Source organism: Vipera berus (genome assembly GCF_964194415.1).
Source record: "Vipera berus genome assembly, chromosome: 1".
NCBI classification, from domain to species: domain Eukaryota; kingdom Metazoa; phylum Chordata; class Lepidosauria; order Squamata; family Viperidae; genus Vipera; species Vipera berus.
The window spans coordinates 43286410-43306785 of record NC_138202.1 but is presented as its reverse complement, the minus strand read 5'-3'; the positions used below and the strand labels follow the sequence as shown (position 1 = coordinate 43306785).

General features: G+C 40.4%; 1 protein-coding gene across 1 annotated transcript in view; it reads left to right on the top strand.

Moving 5' to 3' along the window:
• The window catches only part of DGLUCY (D-glutamate cyclase), a 36023-nt gene extending 18571 nt beyond the window's left edge, over positions 1 to 17452 (top strand). Inside the window, exons 6-13 of the mRNA XM_081331306.1 lie at positions 177 to 299; positions 2420 to 2617; positions 3516 to 3776; positions 7054 to 7153; positions 8805 to 8953; positions 10596 to 10715; positions 13430 to 13581; positions 16404 to 17452. Of these exons, the coding sequence (XP_081187432.1) occupies positions 177 to 299; positions 2420 to 2617; positions 3516 to 3776; positions 7054 to 7153; positions 8805 to 8953; positions 10596 to 10715; positions 13430 to 13581; positions 16404 to 16547 (1247 nt within the window). The 3' untranslated portion in view covers positions 16548 to 17452. The remainder of the gene's footprint in view (positions 1 to 176; positions 300 to 2419; positions 2618 to 3515; positions 3777 to 7053; positions 7154 to 8804; positions 8954 to 10595; positions 10716 to 13429; positions 13582 to 16403) is intronic.
• The last annotated feature ends 2924 nt before the right edge of the window (positions 17453 to 20376 follow it).

Below are 20376 nucleotides of genomic sequence, written 5' to 3'. Positions count from 1 at the left end.
ACTCGTGGACTTCAACTCCCAGAATTCCTGAGTCAGCATAGCTGACTCAGGAATTCTGGGAGTTGAAGTCCACGAGTCATAAAAGAGCCGAGGTTGCCTACCCCTGGCCTATACCATTTCAGATAAGTGGCTGTTTTCTGCATTTCTGCTTGAGTATTAATAAAATTTCATTTTAGATTTGTTAGGAATTAAAGATCTTTCCAGTCCAGAATATGGTGATGCAGTACAAGCTCATCCTGGAGATGTACCAGTCTTTTGGGCCTGTGGAGTAACAGGAATAGAAGCTGTCGTCAATTGCAGTATGTATTTAGTGGAATTACCAGAACTGCTGCTTTATTACAGCAAACCAAGTGATGCTTAAAAGTTGTTCTTTGGTTACTTCTGATTGTTCATGACTCAGTGGACAAACATACTTGCAGAAATTGCTTCTTTGGATTTATATAAGCTCATGCTCACTTCATCTGTGATAATATCAGCCTTCTCTTCTGTTGGCCTCTTCTACAATTGCTTTTGTTTTTTCCAAGCCTCAAGGTCTTCTGCACTGAGTCTTGCTTTCTCATGTGTCCAGATTTTAAAATATAACCTACATAAAAGAACCAACAGCTGATAATCCATTGTCTATTTTTCTTTTGCCTTGAACTTAACCTTGCAGAATATTTTTCCCACAAAGCTATAATTTTCCCCTAATCATGCACAGAATAGTCCTGCAAAGTAATTTTATGATTTAGATTCTTCTTACATGCTAAGCTTTTAAGAATTACATTTCTTTTTTTTTCTGTGTACCCAGCCACGATGGGGGTAAGGCAGGTATTTACCTGAGACCCACTTATTTATGATACATATTTTAGAAACTTTTATCAAATCAGAACAGAGTGGAATGGTTGTTTCTTATGATTTGGAAATTCTGTTGATGCAGTCTAAAATTTCTTAATAAAATTATGATCATTTGTTTGAGATTTTGACTAAACACTTACTTTGTTTCTATCTTTAGAAAATAAGCTATAAGCTGGTCATCTGCGAATTTATGAGCATTCCTTATAATTCATTATCCAAATATTAATGAAATAGTGAAGAACAGATTAGCCAATACTTGATACCTCGCCAATGTGATTAATGAACCATTTGATGAACGCTCTTGGAATAGGATATTGAGCTAGCTGAATATCTACTTGTCATGCCAACCAGTCCATACAAATTTGCTAATTACCATGTAGTTTATCAAATGCTTTGCTGAAGTACATTATGATTTTAACATCCTTACATTCTACTGAGAAAGTTACATGATACGCATGAATAGTTTAGCAAGGTATAGTCTTGACAAATTCAGGATGACGTTTGATAATTCTTTGTTTTCAAGGTTCTTATAGATCAGGTCTATCTTATCCATCTATCTGTTGATAGATAGATAGATAGATAGATAGATAGATAGATAGATAGATAGATAGATAGAGATAGATAGATAGATAGATAGATAGATAGATAGATAGATAGATGATAGATGAATCACTGCAATTAGTGATTAGTTAGTAACATGGTTGTTAAATGAATAGGGTTTCCCCATTGACTTTGCTTGTCAGAAAATTCCAAAAGGTGATCAGATGTCCACAGGACACTGCAAGTATGAGTCTGTTGCCAAGCATCTGAATTTTGATCATGTGACCATGGTCATGCTGCAATGGTCGTAAGTGTGAAAAACAGTCATCAATCATTTTTTTCAGTACCATTGTAATTTTGAATGGTCACTAAATGAACTGTTGTAAGTTGAGGAGTACCTGTAATTGATAATTGATAAAGTACTTGTAATTGTTATCACATGTAACCTGCATCTGCATAACCAACCTATTTTCATCTACCTTTTCTTCCCACCTTCTCTCCCCACCTCATCCCACTTTAAAACTGTATCAGCCTAGACACTCTATGTGTCCGATGAAGTGGCAACTCATGAAAATTTACACCTTTAAATAAAATTTATTAACTGAAAAAGGTGCTACCAGACTCTACCAGCTATAGAGTATGCAGTAGTAAAATAGTCATGTATTTGGTCTTTTTTCTGGGCACCCACTTTTATATTCTGTTGATATTCATTTATCATATTTTCATTCGTGACCATCTCTTCTTGCACATCACTTTTTTCATATCCTTTCCCCCAAAGCAGAGGTTTGATGACTAGACAAATGTTCAGTATTTGGGGGACCAGCTATAATTTCTTAAGGGGACAGTGCATCACTGTATTTTCAGAGGAAAAGGGCCCATCCTTCACTCAAGGGTAAATTCACCACCATTTTATCCCAGGACATGGAGCTAACATATAGGTGATTGCACTAATAGCTCTGAGAACTCTGCCCATTTCCTCAAAATTCACATGATAGGCTTTAATTCCTACTGTACACTGCTTACTGAGCTTGTCTTTACTTCCCAGAGGCTCCACTGGCTTTTACCCATTCACCTGGTTGCATGTTTATCACTGATTTGGAAGTTGAAGATGATGCATCTGGTAATGATAAAGATCTCCCTGAGGTCTACTGTATTTCTCAGGATCCTTTGCATTATAGCATTGCTTCAACAGCAGCTGTAAAGAAAATTATATGCTTAGAAAATATAATAGCGATAGATCCAGGTAAGAGAAAAAACACAACCATGTTATGAGTCTAAAACATTTACTAGAAAAAGCGATCTCTGTATGATTTTCTGCAACAATCCTGTCAAAAGCAAAAATTAAATTAAAAATCCTACCGTATTTTCCAGCGTATAAGACGACTTTTTAACCCATGAAAATCATCTCAAAAGTTGGGGGGTCGTCTTATACGCCCAGTCGTCTTATACGCCGGAAAATCAGCGAGCCCGGGAAGGCACGCCCTCCCCTCTCACTGTGGAGGAAGCAGGGCAGGCTGGCGTCTGGCGGGAGCCGGCAGGGCAGTCCTGCGCACGCGCGTGCTCCCCAGCTGTTAAGGAGCACGCCAGCCTGCCCTGCTTCCTCCACAGTGAGAGGGGAGGGCGTGCCTTCCTGGGCTCGCTGATTTTCCGACGTATAAGACGAAAAATCTTGAAAATCATCTCAAAAGTTGGGGGGTTGTCTTATACGCCCAGTCGTCTTATACGCCAGAAAATACTTTTAATGGATGCATTTATTTCCAAACTACCCCTTTATGGTTAAATTAGCCCTAGGTCATCATTTAAGTTAATACTTAACTTGTAGCTCAACTTTGCAGAGACTTTCTATAGAATATGAATGAATGATGTATCAAATGTTTTGAAGAGGTAAAAAAAATCAGAGGGAGGCCAAAACAAATAATGTGCTTGTTGAGGCAAGAAGAAAAATCTGGTAGAGCAGCTCTGAAATCTTCTCTTCTGCCTCATTTCCTGATACTGTGAGCCATTGCATCTGGCAGCTTGTAAGATTTTTTTATCTTATCAGCAATCAAAACAAACTAGTTTTATTTTTAAATAAATGCCCATGGCAAGCCAGTATCCTCAGGATGTTCTTAGTCTAAAACATTTGTATTATCCGTGCTTAGGGAACAGAGGTGTGAAACATCTTTTTTCTCCGGATGAACTTCTAAAGGCCTGCCTGTCACTTTCCCATGCAAAGTCGGTGTTGATTACGACAGGATTTCCCACCCATTTCAAGTATGAACCTCCTGAAGAAAATGATGGGCCACCTGGAGCCATTGCAATGGCAGCAATCTTGAAAGCCTTGGGAAAAAATGTAGTTATAGTAACGGATCAAAGAGCTCTCGATTTAAATAGAAAGATAATCAAGGAAGCTGTTGAGCAAGGTATGACATGGCCCGTTATAACCTGATTGTGTGAAAGGGGGTTTCAGGGTCTTAAAAACTGAAACTGTCCACATTGTGCATTTTCATTTTTTTATTGTTGACTTCTTCTTTTTTTGTTCCTGTTTTAAAATCTAGAGTAGTAATTCTCAAATGCATGCATTATGACAAAACTGCTAGTGTGAGATAGGAAATTACATACTTAGGATAGTGTTTTGTAAAAAAAAAACCATATATTTAAAACTCTTGCCAGCAGCACAACAAATATCTAGGTAAATCTTCTAGGTTGGCTTTACTGTATTTATCACTCTAAACTATAAGGTGGTTTATTTTCTTCATTTATTGAATTTGTATGTCTCCGTTTTACCATCAAATGACTGTTGAGTGGCTTACAGTAGCACAAAAGCAATATAAACAATTCAAATAGAAACATTAAAACATCAAATCTGAAAATTGAAGTGATTAATGTTATCAGTAAATTAAATAAAGGATCAGTGTGTGTAAGTGGGGTGGAGGTGGGATCTTATCTAACCTACTAGCGCCTTCAATTTAATTTAATTTAATTTAATTATGGGACTTATATGCCGCCCTATCTCCGAAGGACTCAGGGCGGCTAACAACAATAAAACAACAATAAAACAATAAATACAAATATTAAAAGAGATTAAATTTACAAAGCCCCACTAAAAACCAATAAAAATTAAAACAAAATTAAAAACCTTGTCTTCAGTCCAGGTCGGCCAGTTGGAAAAGGTATGTCTTTAGGTCGCAATGAAAGGACCGGAGATCTGGGGCCATCCGAAGTTCTCGGGGGAGCTGATTCCAAAGGGCAGGCACCCCAACAGAGAAGGCCCTTCCCCTGGGGGGTCGCCAGCCGACATTGTCTGGCCGACAGCACCCTGAGGAGGCCCTCTCTGTGTGAGCGCACAGGGCGATGGGAAGTCGTTCCTGGCAGCAGACGGTCCTGTAAATATCCTGGGCCTAAGCCATGTAGGGCTTTATAGGTGAGAACCAGCACCTTGAACATCACCCGAAGGGCAACCGGCAACCAATGCAGCCCACACAGGAGGGGTGTAATATGGGAGTATCGGGATGCTCCCATCACAACCCGCGCAGCCGCATTCTGCACAATGTTCAAGCCAGTTGGCAGAGCGCAATTTTTCGTCGCTTACAGAAGGCCAAGAGGATGGAGGCAGATCTTATTTCTAGGGCGATGATATTTTAAAAGGTGGCAGCCATGGCAGAAAAAGGCTCTTCTCCTGGACTCTGCCCGCTGCAATTCCCTGGCTGATGGAATCCACAGCATGCCCCTTCTGCTGATAGAAGTGGAGCAGGTCAAGCCTATTGGGGTGAGGTGGTTCCTCAGGTAGCCTTATGTGGTTCTGGTGTAACACATTGTGCGAATCTAGCCCGTGTGGTTAGTAAAGTGTGTCGTGCCGCATGGTGGGACTTTTTTCCCTAGGATGCCAGCACTTTTTAGATTAAAAAGGTAAAGGTAAAGGTTCCCCTGCACGTGTGTGCTAGTCGTTTCCAACTCTAGGGGGCGGTGCTCATCTCCATTTCAAAGCCGAAGAGCCAGCGCTTGTCCGAGGACGTCTCCATGGTCATGTGGCCGGCATGACTAGACACCAGAGGCGCATGGAACGCTGTTACCTTCCCACCGGAGTGGTCCCTATTTTGTAGCAGAGTGAATGCCTGTTACTCGTCCCAGCTTCTGCCAACCTAGCAGTTCGAAAGCACGTAAAAATGCAAGTAGAAAAATAGGGACCACTCCACTTTTTAGATTACAACAGTCTGAATCTTTGATGTTTTCCTCTTCCATTCCTCCACTGAGAGCTGATAGGGGTTTTTTTGTATTATCTGTCATTAGATCCCTTTAGATATATATAAAAGTAGTGTTTAGAATTTGGCCTGTTCCATGTAAGGACCAAGTTGTGATAACCAGGAAAATCTGAAGTAAGCTATACCAGTTCAGAATTCCCAAGACTGCTCTGAGCCAGGTCAAATTCCATTGGGAGCTCAGTCAGAGTTCAATGTAGTGATACCTATAGTAATTCTAATTTCCAGTACTTAGAACATAGAACGTACAATATGTTTTTCTCATATAATATGTCATATCATGACATATATCATATGTTTTTATCAGTAAAAGGTATTTATCTGGGGAAAGACGTTTTAGCATCTGTATCTCCCCTGAACCCCCAATAGAATTAATTATATGGAAAACTCTTTTGAGTTCCATAAGCAACAAATATGAGCCTCATGCTATTGGAGTGAAGAGGTATTCATAAGGGTAGGGGTACAAAAGTCAAGATGGCAGTTGCATTTTGGCCATTGTACATGTATCAGTGTTGCATACATGTACAAAAGGGACAGTTTTGATACATGGTTGTGCTTGCCATGTTTGTCTTGGTCCCAGTCTCTCCTTTTCCCTGCAGATGCTCTTGTTCAGGGGTAGGCAACTATGGCCCCTTTACGACCATGTTGGCTCAGGAATTCTGGGAGTTGAAGTCCACAGGTTGTAATGGGGCCATAGTTGCCCCCCCTTACTCTTGTTAGAATGACCGTTTCCTACATAATTGTTGGGGTTTGGGGGTTGTTGTGGTTTTTTGTTTGTTTCTTTGCTTCTTTTTTTGAGAAGGGGGGAACCAATGGGGATGGATTTAGGACACATAATTAAGCTTTCTTGTAGTGAGTATTCCGTTTACTTGAAAGAAAGACAATATTTTTTCCCACCAAAATATTTCCTTTTAAAATGGGAGGGGGGTGTCTTATATTGCAGTTAAATATTTCACCCAGTATTTTGTGGGATTTAATTATTCTGAGCAAATGAACTGGGAATAATCTAATCAAGCTATGAAAAACAGAAATAATTTGGTTTAAAAAATTGTTAAAAACATTTTAATACTCTTCTATTGAAATCAGTAGAATTTCCACATGTTTAGGTTTGACTTAGTCACAGCTTTCTTTACATTCATCCTATTTTACAAAGGAGAAGAATGTCCTGAAAATTTCAGCCACGCAACTGATCCTATTTAATATTGGGAAGACAAAAATAATAATTTTGAAACAGTGATCAGGCATGTGCCGATTATTTGGTGAGGAACTTTGCTCTTTAGCAACATCTCTCTCTGAATCCACAGGCTGTAGGAGTGAAGTAAGTGCAGGTGCTTGAAGGCACAGCAGCTCCTGTATGCCTGGAGGAGCCCTCTCCACAGGCCTAACAATGGCATGGTTAATGTCATGATCCAACTTACCTTTGTCTTTCTCCGTATTCTAGAAATACTGGAAACGCCAGTCCCTGTAATCAGTTACCAAAGCAATTCTCCAGATTCGGCTCTGCAGTTCTTATGTGAAGATGGGAATCCAGAAAAACCAAGGTATATGTCCCCAAAAGCAAAGTAATGCCGAACTCTAGCATATCTCAGACAACTTGCTAGGACAACTTGCTAGGTCTAGGACAGGGGTCAGCAACCTGAAACAGTGAAAGAGCCACTCGGAACTGGTTCCCTCACAAAAGGAAAAACTGGGAGCCGCAAAAAATGTGTGCACATGCACATACATGCGCGCATGCGCAGAACAGGGTTTGACTGAAGAGTGGAGCCAAGGCGAGATATGAACCTACCCTGCATATTTGAATTGATTGGTTGAACTTTTTTACTCCCACTTTTTTTGGGGGGACTGCACATGGCAGAAGACTGGGAGCCGCAGGAGATGGCTGAAAGAGCCGCATGCGGCTCTGGAGCCGCGGGTTGCAGACCTGTGGTCTAGGACAACTTGCCACAGCCAACTCACTGTGGCCAACCTGCCACAGGACAATTTAATGCAGTATTAATCGTTTCATTCAATTACTTCTATTATTAGTGACCACATTTTCATCAAAATTATTGCAACTTGTATTTCTGACTTGACTTTGTTTTATTATTATTGTCCACAGTTCCATCAAAATTAATTTAGCTTTTGTATTTGTTGCATTGTTCCGTGGTGAGTTGTCCCACAGCGAGTTGGCTGTAGTGATTTATTCTGATCTCAGAGAGTCTCTAGTGTAGGGCACAAGAACGGGGCTCAGCTCCTGAGGTTCATATAATATCACAGATGTTAGCTAGATATCATCTGGCTGACTTCAAGTACCAGAAGGGCTTTAAGGCAACTTTTCTCTGGGAGCCTGTCTAGCCTTCAGCTTTCTCTAGAAAAGATAAGAGACTAGTATTTTTCCTCCAGGTACTCTCTTGAAATAGGAAGAAATAAACAGAGGGAATAAAAGAGAATGCTAGAAGGAGAGCATAAAGGACAAGTGAGCAGAATGGGGAGAAAGATAAGAAAAAAATATATGACCTATTTGGAGGGAAGAATTTTACTCAGGTTATAAGCCTCAACCTGCTTAACTCCCAGGTATAGTTGGGGATGAATGGTGCTGTAATCCATGTCAGCTGGGGAGCATTAGACTGTGAAAGGTGGAGTTAGCCAAAATAAATATATATATATTTTTAATCCCATTTATATCTCGCCCTTCTCCGAAGACTCAGGGCGGCTTACAATCTAAGAAGCACAAATCAATGTGCTTAGCAATAGCCTTCATTCTATGTATATGCCTGCTTATTAGGGCTTTCGCCCCCCCCCCAGTGGCATTTTTACAAAGTCAGCTTATTGCCCCCAACAATCTGGGTCCTCATTTTACCTACCTCGGAAGGATGGAAGGCTGAGTCAACCTTGAGCCTGGTGGGACTCGAACCTGCACTAATTGCAGGCAGCTGGTGTTATTTAGGGAGGCATTAGCCCACTGCACCAAGGCTCTTATTATGAAGAGTAAAGTAATAAATTGGGGAACTGGAGCAACATTGGATGAGTAGGAACTCAAGGACGCAGAGTTGAAGAAATTGAAAAACAAAAAAATTCCTCATGATCCCTGATAGTAAATGGAGTATATGGGCTTTTGAATTGAGAAACCTTAATGAGTAATGGTGGGTACATCAAGCTATCATTAGCATTAGAATTGAATCTTAATTCTTTTTTTTTGTTCTTTTTCTTTAGATTTAATCATTTGATAGCAATAGAACGTGCTGGGATGGCTGCTGATGGTAATTACTATAATGCAAGAAAAGTTAATATTAAACATTTAGTAGATCCCATTGATGAACTCTTCATAGCTGCACAAACTCTCCCAGGAATTACTACTACAGGTACAGTATGTGTATTTTCCTTCAATGATCTGATAAAAGTATTACTGTTACTATGAACTACCTGGAGACATTAAGAACAGGGTCCATTATGCAACTGAAATAACTGAGGTGAGACAAAAGAAATGGTGCTCAAATTGATAAGCAATATTTAACACTCTTAAGGTTTCAAATGTTCACAGTCATGGAAATAGGAATTTCCAATTAATCATTATTTACGGGTGCTCTTTGAAATTTTCTAAAATATGCTTTTAAAATATACTGCTCAAAAAAATAAAGGGAACACAAGATAAGACATCCTACTATTAAATACAGTACATAGTGTTGTTTAAGTGTTCCCTTCATTGTTTTGAGCAGTATATATTAATGTGGCATTTATTCTAACCCTGCTCTACGCTTGTATGAACACAAACCCTACAACTATAATTGAGCCTGCCCATTTCAGTTGCATGTCACGATGGCCGTTAAGTGAAATGGCCTCTCTTAATGACCTCCACTCCAGCTCTCCCTGATGTTGCCATTAACAAACATGTGCCTCAGGGTGGGGGAGGCCCTTGGAGGCCTAGCTCAGGCCTAGGCCTGTCCCAGACCTTCCATGGCCTCACACACACACACACACACACGAGAGAGAGAGAGACCCCGTGCTCTGCTTTCCACCTCTTGGGTCCCCACAGGCCTTTACCCCCATTCATACCCCACAGGCCAAGCACCTTTCTTCTCACTTAACTTTTGAAGAACTCCAAGGCCTTTCAGAGCACTGGAACAGATCACTTCATCACACAGCCATGTGATGCAACTCTGGAAGCTGCAATGATATATATACTGTAGCTATCAGAATGCAATTTTTAGTTGGTCATAAGGGCTCCTCACTGCTTCTCTCACAAAAAGCTTTTTCTCTCTTTCTCACGTATGTCTCTGCAAAAGCCTTCCCATTATCACGCCCAAACTGCCTCCTTTTATAGCCTCTCCTGTCTCCACCCCCTCCTCCTTTCTCTTCTGGATGACCTGGAAGTGCCGATCCTGGGGCCTTTGTCTCACCCCAGCAGCCCTGCAGCTCACAATGACTCTCATGGCAAGCCCTGCGCTGCATACTTGGCTAGGCTAGGAAGGATCACGTACTACCTGCCAGGTGCCAATGTATATATCAACTCCTAATCTGCCCCAACTATACTGATATTACAGAGTTTTTTACCTAAACTTGCAGATGGATAAATATGCACAAATGCTAATATTAATAAGTCACAATTTAGGCAACAGTTCAAGTTTCCAATCACATTTACAATTTTGATTATTTTGTCATCCTGGCAAAATTGATGGAGAAAGAAATGGAAGAAGTCTAAATTTTCCAATAAGATGTTTCATTCAATTATCTTTCTTTCTAGCTGTGAAAGCTGATACAAATTTTTAATGTGCATTATTAATAAAGCTGGGGTATTTCAGTGGTTACCCAGAGTGCAGTTTTCATGGGAAATTGTCACAGTAGGAATGTGACAGTTCTGTAAATAAAAGGTTTATTTACTGTACATAATATTAACAGTTCCACTGATTTTTAATTTTTCATTAGATTTTCTACAAGGATCATTGGTATAAAAATCTACATTTAGTACTGTAATATTCCAATGTAATTTTTTCCATTTTAATTTAGGTATTGGGGATGGAGGAAATGAATTGGGAATGGGAAAAGTAAAAGAAGCCACAAAGAAGCACATTAAAAATGGAGATATCATAGCTTGTGATGTGGAAGCTGATTTTGCGGTTGTTGCAGGTAAGGCTTGAACAAGCCAAAATATGCACATGTGCAAAATCATAAGAAACTAAAAAAAAGCTTCATTACCCTTTCTGATTATTGTATTCAGTCATCACCTAGATAACTAAATCATTAAATAAGCTGTTTGTGATCTTGCCATAATGGTGACTCTGAACAGCTATAACAACAGTTAAAAACAGAACAATATCAAAATAGATTATATAACTGGCAGCCAAGGTAAGAAAAAAATCAAACTTGAATTAAAATAGCATCTCATGGGCTCCAACTAACAATCTTACCTCCCTGCCCAAGAACAGAACCACGTTTTCAAGTCCTTGCAAAAAGATTGGCAGGGTTCAGGCTGATCTGTTTCCCCAATTCTCTGCGAAGTATTTCAAACCACAAGTGCTACAGTATAAAAGTCTGTCTTCCACATACTTCTGTGCCACTATTTTATTTATTTATTCAATTTGTGTAGCTGCCTGTCTCAAACCAGTGACTCAGAGCAGTGAGTAAAACAAAAACATAAAAACAAAACAGTTAAAACACAGTTTTACAAAAAAAAAACAGTACAAAAAAGAATTAAACACAAATGGCAGCCAAGAGATATTATAAGCCATTGTTGTCAACATAGCCAGGAAACACTTGGGACCCCAGGCCCTGGCACATAGCCAGGTCTTCAAGATCATCTGAAAGGCTAGCAGAGTCTGTTGTGCACGGCCCTCCTTTAAGCGGGGAAAAAAATGGCTTCCACTGCTTTCTTATCCAGATTAAATCAAACCTCTTGGAGGTTAAACCTGAATGCTTTTTTGAAGGAGGAGATGGTTCCGCTTTTTTTTTTGAAGGAAGCTGTGGTTTGCTCTCTTTGCGAGAAGCCATTTTTGGATTCAATGAATCTGGACAATTTTCATCTGGTTTCTAACCTACTTTAGAGAAAGTGGCTGAGAAGGTGGAAGGTTTCCTGTGCCAGAGGAAGCAGATTATACAGAGAGGCAGGTTTTCAGGCAGATTTCAGATCAGTACTGCAATGGCACTGATCATACTTGCTGATGACCTCTGTGGGGCTTAAAATGGGGGTGGCCTTCCATAATCTTCAAGCAGCCTTTGATCATGATATCGTTCTATATCAATTTACCGTATTTTCCGGCGTATAAGACGACTTTTTAACCCATGAAAATCACCTCAAAAGTTGGGGGGTTGTCTTATACGCCCAGTCGTCTTATACACCAGAAAATCAGTGGGTGGCGTCTGGTGGGAGCCGGCAGGGCAGTCCTGCGCACACGCGCACTCCCCGGCTGCTCCTTAGCAGCTGGGGAGTGCGCGCGTGTGCAGGACTGCCCTGCCGGCTCCCGCCTGACGCTCTTCCCTCTTGAGGCAGCATCGCTCCCCGGCTCCTAAGGAGTCCTCGGGGATGCTGTCTCAAGAGGGAAGAGCGTCGGACGGGAGCCGGCAGGGAAGTCCTGCTCCCGTCCGACGCTGCGCTTCCGCCGGGCGGTGCTGGCCGAGACGAGCCAGCAGGCAGCCGCCATGAGCGCGGCACTGAGGGGCAGCGGCAGGATGGCCCAGCGCCTGCAGGACTGCCAGCAGCCCCACGCAACAGGTCCGAGCGCAGGAGCCGCACCGCCAGGCTGCACAGGAAAAGCAGCCACACCGAGAGGCTGCACGCCCAGTCCAGCTCCATGAGGGGCAGGGCGGGAAGCCGGCCGGGAAGAGGGACCGGGAGCCCAGGCCGAGCGCGCCTCGGCCGACGGTGAGAGGGAAGCGGCACATGAAAAAGAGGCTGTGGGCGGAGCTGCCCTGCCCTGCGCCGAATGGGAGAAGTTCAAGGCCTGGGGGGGGAAGCAGGAGGGGCGCCGGCCGTGGCGGGGTGGCGGCTGCCCTCCGGCGCTGCCTGCCGCCCGGGAAACGCTGCGCCTCAGGGGCCGGCAGAAGCGCGGGAGCAGCGGGAGGGCCAGCAGGGCCAATCGGGCCTTCGCCTCTTCTGCAACGGACAGGGAGGGCAGGGCATGTAAGTATTTTCCGGCGTATAAGACAAAAAACCTTGAAAAACTTAAAAGTAGGGGGTCGTCTTATACGCCGGGTCATCTTATACGCCGGAAAATACGGTAAGAGCTTGGAAGTGGGGAGACAGTCTTGTGGAGTTAATTATCTAAGTATGTTGAGGCTACTCAGACCCCTGGTCTATTCAGGTGATGCCATTAAAGTTCTTTCCCTATGCCTGGAGGCTATGGAGGTCTGGATGGTAAAGCATAGGCTTTAACTTATCTGTTACAAGATTAAGTGATTGTTGGTTTTAGGGATCTTGGGACCTAGAGATTATCCTTCTGGGATCAGGGTAGCACAATTTAAATTAAATAAATTAAGTAATAAAATTTCATGCCCTGACTGTTGTTCATGCTGGGTAGAACTAATACTAAGTGGACTCCAAATTATCTAGGCCCCTCTAACAGGTGCATGTTTTGAAAATAATCTAAACCAGGTTTTGGAAGGTCAGGGACAAATTATACTGTTGCTAAAACAGCCATAGATCAACGTATTACTCTCTGAACAAATAAGCCAAAGCACAACAGGATTCTGTTGATCCTAGAAATGATGGGGAAAGCTGTATTTCCTCCTGTTGTCCAAGCATTACTTGTGCTAAATTTCAATTATAGGCTGGTCTTTTATATTATTAAGTACCATTCAGTTGTTTTAGCTCAAAGATTTTATTTAATGGCACTTTTCTGTGGCAGGTGTTGCCAATTGGGGAGGCTATGCAGTTGCTTGTGGACTATATATCCTCAATACATGTGAAATACATGACCGCTATCTGAGGAAAGCTGTTGGATATCCCAGGTTTTCCAAGTATAAGAACTGGGCGTCAGCATTACCTTCTGTGGCTAAGGTATCATTTTGGAAGAACTTTTTCATGGAATAATAACTGTTTTCTATATGGGGTGATTGAAGCAATATGCAGAGCTTGCCAACACTGAGTAATTGCTGGGTAGCTATTGAAATTGAGTTGCCTTTGCTTTTTTCTTTTTTCTTTTTTATAAAAAAAGCTTTTGTAGAGCATATGAAGAACGTTTGCCATGACTAAATTTGACCAACTTAATTCTAATAAAAATAAGGGGGGGGGAGAACATCCATCTCTTTCATCCAGGCGACTCGTGAGAGAAGAGCTTTCCAGAGACCCATTTTTAGAATGGTTGAATTGTACAAGTAGTCCTTGAGTTACAGCTTTTCATTTAGTAATCGTTCAGAATTACAACAGCGCTGAAAAAGGTGAGTTATGACCATTTTTCACCCTTACGACCATTGTACCATCCCTGTGGACACATGATCAAAATTCGGACACTTGGCAACTGGCTCGTATTTATGACGGTCGCAGCATCTCAGGGTCAGGTGATCCCCTTTTGCAACCTTCTGACCAGCAAAGTCAGTGAGGGAACAGGATTCACTTAACAACCGTGTTAACTTACCAACTACAGGGATTCACTTAACAAGCAAGGAAGCTCGTAATGTGACTTAAAAGTCACTTATCAACTGACTTGCTTAGCAATGGAAATGTTGGGGTTAATTGTGATCATAAGTTGAGGACTACCTGTAAAGCTTCCTGCCTTGGGCAGGGGGTTGGACTAGAAGACCTCCAAGGTCCCTTCCAGCCCTAGAAACCTGTGTTCAAATACCATACACCGATTATGAGTTCCGATTTCACCTATTAGTTCTCTAGAGCAGGGGTGTCAAACTCAATGCAGGGGTGTCAAACTCAATTTCATTGAGGGCCGCATCAGCATTGCGGTTGCCCTCAGGGGGCCGGGTGGGTATGGCCAGGGTGGGTGTGGCCTACTGGGTGGGCGTGGCTAGAGTGCATATGGCCTACTGGGTGGGCATGGCCAGCTCTACATCGTTCACATCAAGGGTGCCTATGGGGGCCTGGGCAGGAGTGGGACAGATCTGAGGGTCTCTGGCAGAAGGAGGGTCTCTGGGCCAGGGCCAAGGCAGTGGGGGCCGTTCCCTCACTGTTTCCAGGATGGCTTCGTGGGCCACATGGCCTTGTGTTTGACATGTCTGCTCTAGAGCAAAGAAAGTTACAGGTTAAATAAATGTGTGTAGTCTTAGCTTAACTAACTGGCTTCCACGCCGGTTCCTTTTTAAAACTTTCCTAACCTAGCATGAGCTTGGTCATAGCTAGCCTATTAACCATTTCTTTGATAACAACTCAAATTTATAATTGTAAAGTAAATGTAGGTGAAAGTGTTCACTCTCATTAGGGCCATTAACAGTTTTATGTCATTATTTATGCAGAACTAGGGCTAGATCGGCGCAACGCAATGCAATTTTGAATTCATGCAAGTTTTTCAGAGTCTTTCATATTGTGAAATACAGTAAGGTTAACAATTGGGGCCTGAATTTCCATTGCTAAGCAACGTGATCATAAAATGCAATGCCAGGTGGTAACATCGCTTAGCGATGGCAATCCTGGCAGGCTACATTGCCGTCATTAAGCAAGGGTCACGGATGCTTAAGCAAAGGCAGGCAGGCAGGCAGGGCCAGGGTTGGCTTCTGCTGGGCTTCTACAAGGTGGGAGCAACTTACTGAAGCAACTTGCAACTTTCCCTGCCTGCTTCCCCATTGCCTTTGTTTGTGTGAAGCCAGCAACAAATGTCACAATTGGTGATCATGTGATCGCAGGACACTGCAGCCATTGTAAGTGCAAGCCAGTTGCCAAATGTCCAGATCGCAGTCACACGACCACAGGGATACTGTGACAGCGAGAACTTCAAAAACTGGTCATAAGTTTCCTGTTTCGGCAGCATCATAACTTTATAATTTTAATAATTGAATTTAATAATTTAATATTTTATTTAATAAATAAAATATTTACAAATGTTATTTGTTCATAATGCTCACTGAACAAATGGTCAATAAGCAACAACTACCTCTAGTCTGTTGGCATAGATTCATTTATTCATCAAAACAAATGTGTAGGAAGCTGATGAAATGTAATGTATTAAGATTAATATGTGTTATTGGACACAGATCTGGAACTTAGTCATCAAGATGACTGTGAATCATAATACTAATGATGTTGCATTTCCAGATGGTATTTCTCCTTTCATTTGCTCTCTTTCTCTATATTTTTCAATGCTCCAATACCATCTGGAAATGCAACATCATTGATCCATCTTTTTGACCCTGTTGGACTTACCTTTGCTGCTTCATCCTTTTTATCCTCTCTCTGCCATACCTTGGCTTCAGACAGCTTTTGCAACTTCTTCTTCAATTCCTACTTTTTTAACCACCTTACTATGAAAGCAGGGCATTGGTAATTATAGATTATTTTATAAACTGAAATTATGGTGCCAAATGTCAAGACTATAAACATTAGCTTGGAAATTCTAGTTAGTATAATATTATTCTAATAAACACACTTAAAACGGTCTAATACAAATGGATTCTGTTCCTACGTTTCCAGATTATTATAATTAGATAGCGAAAAATGCATTTTAACATTTGAGTGACAAGAGTGCTGTTTTATTGTTAATGTGAACGTGTCTCGAAGGAAACAGGAAATAACATCTTCCCTAACAAGGTACTCTTATTATTTACTTAAGCAGTAAATATTAAAATAAATTCCGGACTTTGAGCACTTTCATCTATTAAAATAAAAACCTACATTTTAAAGGGAATTTAAAAAAATGTACTGTCTATTTTACTATTTAGGAAGAAAACATGCTGAAGATATTACAGCGGCATCACATTCGCAGTGGGATAACTGCAAGTTTGGCAATGGAAGTGGATGCTCTGCCATTCTTTGACATTCATTCAAATTTAATAGAGAGGCTGCTGGAAGAAACTTTCAAATAATATTCCCACTCTAAAAATATGGTATATTAAACACATTCAGTCCAGAATACCATTACACTCTCTGATCAGATATCCTGCCACAATTTACTATTCCAAATATTATAAGGTAGAAGAACCTGTGATCATACAGTAAATTACTGGAATAATGTCAGTGCAGAATAGATTTTTCAGAATGATGTCTTTTTTCAATTATTTGACTAAAATATATCAACAATAAATTAATTGAGAATGTATTTCCTTAGATTTAGACAAGATCCATCTGTGCCACATTTGCCAGATGCCACGTTAAAACTGTAATTCAGGCAGTAGTCATTTAATTTGATTGCAAGAACGAGTCAAGTCTATTTTTCTCTGAATTTCATTTTAGACAATCCAAGGATGCCTCCAAAGGAAAGTTGTAGACACTGTTTTGAAATACTTTCTTCTCTCCCATAAAATAATAAGAACGGAACAGCCACTTCTTGCTTTGACAACAGATGGAAATGTAGCCATTTTTTCTCTTTCGCTTTTAGAGTTAGCTGATGCTGGGAAGGGGGATGTGGATGAGAGTCCAGTTAGTCAAAACAATAATAACTCAGCCATGAGAATCCAAGGTTATTGCACCCAGGGTTGATAAAGATTTGGCAGGCTGGAGAGCTGGGGAGAAACCCCTTGCTTCAAGCTAATTGGGGAATGTGATTTATGACTGTTAATTGGAGAAGGGAATTGTGCTTTGCTACTTTGTGTCTGGGGGAGGGGAATTCAGGTTTTGGCTTTAACTATGTAGTGCCGATACTTTGTTTCTCAAATAAAAGATTCTTTAAGGTAAACAATGCCTTGGAAGTTCTTTTGAAGAGTTTCATCTTTGCTCAGTGCAAGCATCCAAATTAAAATCCACAAAAGTCTATCTAGCTTTTTTTGAATACTTCAATAGGTAATTGGTTGCACTGTCAAACTGCTCTTCTTAAGAGGAGATTCTCAACTTTGAACCAGAATTTGCCTTCCACTAACTGAGTTATTACATGTCCCGTCTTCATCCAGAATGATAGAATGAGTTGTGGCCTTCTCTATGATACCCTTCCAGTATGAACACAGAGTATCATATTCCCACTCAGTTGCCTTTTCTTTCTGAATAATTGTATTCTGTTCTTTCTATCGCTGCTCATAAAATGTAATTTTTAGTTCCATAATCAAACTGTCCATTTCTTGGAGTAATTGAATCCTTCTTAAAGGCCATGTCCAGGATAGAAGTAGAGTAGAGTAGAGTAGAGTAGAGTAGAGTAGAGTAGAGTAGAGTAGAGTAGAATAGAATAGAATAGAGCTGGAAGGGACCTTGGAGGTCATTTAGTCCAACCCCCTGCTCAGGCAGGAAACACTATACCATTTCAGACAAATGGCTGTCCAGTCTCTTCTTAAAAACTTCCAGTGTTGGAGCATTCACAGCTTCTGGAGGCAGGTTGTTCCACTGGTTAATTGTTCTAACTGTCACGAAGTTTCTCCTTAGTTCTAGGTTGCTTCTCTCCTTGATTAGTTTCCATCCGTTGCTTCTTGTCCTGCCTTCAGGTGCTTTGGAGAATAGCTTGACTCCCTCTTTGTGGCAGCCCCTGAGATACTGGAACACTGCTATCATGTCACCCTCGTCCTTCTCTTCATTAGACATTTCGAATTCCAGCAAACGTTCCTTGTATGTTTTAGCCTCCAGTCCCCTGATCATCTTTGTTTTCTTCTCTGTACTCTTTCTAGAGTCTCAACATCTTTTTTACATCATGGTGACCAAAACTAGATGCAGTATTTCAAGTGTGGCCTTACCAAGGCATTGTAAAGTGGTATTAACACTTCACATGATCTTGATTCTATCCCTCTGTTAATGCAGCCTAGCCTTAGTTCATTTTGAGCCTTAGATTTCCTCACTTCATCTTTGCAGGGATATTTGCTGATATTCTGCCTTAGTTATGTGCCCCTCTTTCCACTTTTTATACTTGTCCTTTTTTGCTCTATTTTGTATTTGCATCAATTCAACTTAGTTCCTGTCTGCCCTTTTCTATCCCCACATAAATCAGAACATGTGAATCCTTGTTATTTTTTTAAGTGCTTATGGTATGGGTCCAAAAAACTGGAAGTTGAAATTGACTTAAGATTTTTTTTAAAAAAACCTGTTGAAATAATTGAATTCTTGGACATTCAGAACACTTCTCTCTCATAAAGTACCCCTCTGTTCTCTATCACATCCCTTTCTAAAATTATCCCATTTATGTTGAGGTGGGATGTTGTGCTTATGCAAAGTGGATGAAGTAGAACAACAGAAAGAGAAACAGCTCAGGAGAAGTAACAGTATACAGTTAAATATCAAAATTGTAGAACCAGGGTTTCTTAACTCAGAAATGCAGCCTTAAACAAGGGATTATAAATTAGACAGACACTAACATACTCAAGCTTGATCTTTAGAAGTTAGCAGAGAGCAAAGAAAGATCTTGGGATTTGGGAGGTGAAATGCTAGAAGAGAAATAGTAAAAACTGTGGCAGTGACCAGAAGAAAGGAGATTAACAGCTCACCTCATTGCCTCCAAATCAGTCTATAAAAAATATTTTATATACATTTTTATTATGTGATAGCAGAAGTCCACTTAAATTCTGGGCTGGGAATTAGACCTTGACCATTTCTATTACAACTGTTGAAGTTATTTTGATTTGTGAATGCAAATTTCATAATAGAAAATTAGTTGTGATTCTGTAAACTTATAGCTGAGCATATTCCAGTGAACTCAATTAGATCAATGAGATTAGATTAAATTACAAACCGATGCAATTTCCAACTTCTGAAAATTAATGTTTTTATAAGAATGCTTAGAATGGACTTCCCACAACTATATGACGTAAAGGTTAGGTTATGACTTCTTACTTTAATCATTGTTACACTGCAGTCAGATCAAATTTTTAATCATCTTCAGCTGTGTCTGCTTTAGAGTATCATTACCATTTCTGTTGCAATAACAAATGCCAAACCATTTGCGTATTCATCCTGAATCAGTACTATTGTATTCAGAGAATTTTGCCCCCTGACTTAAGAATAAATTAGTTTATTTAGGAGCAGAATAAATTGGAGAAAGAACTATAGTATAAAGTTTCCATGTAAAGCAAAATATAACCAACAAATAAATGCATGTCTGTTTGGCTTAGTATAGAATTTTGTTGCATAAAACTACTAATAAACTGAGTGTTGACCTAAACAAACTAAGTCTTCCTTGGAGCAGAATATATACTGCTCAAAAAAATAAAGGGAACACTTACACAACACAATGTACTGTATTTAATAGTACCGTATTTTCCGGCGTATAAGACGACTGGGCGTATAAGACGACCCCCCAACTTTTGAGGTGATTTTCATGGGTTAAAAAGTCATCTTATATGCCGGAAAATACGGTAGGATGTCTTATCTTGTGTTCCCTTTATTTTTTTGAGCAATATATTTCAGCAATGCAATTTGTTTCAGGTTCAGTTTTTCTTCTGTGATCTATTTGCATTTATTTTGGACCACATGATTTAACATGTTCGATTTAACATAGATTGACATCAAAACATTACACCTCCCATTTTGTTTACTATTCTCTCTAAAATTCCTAATATTCATTGCTTTTGTTTGAGAAATCAACAATAATTCTGATCTAAACATGACTGAAGTGTTTGAATTAACAACTGTAACATTTTAGTTCATTTACAAACATAAGATTACTGCTACAGCTGGTTTGGCAGTTATCAGATTAATTCCTTACACGTAGTCCAAAGGATAGGTACAAATGTTACAAAAAGTTTTGCTGTTTATTTTGCATTAATAGTATAATGAAGAAATAAC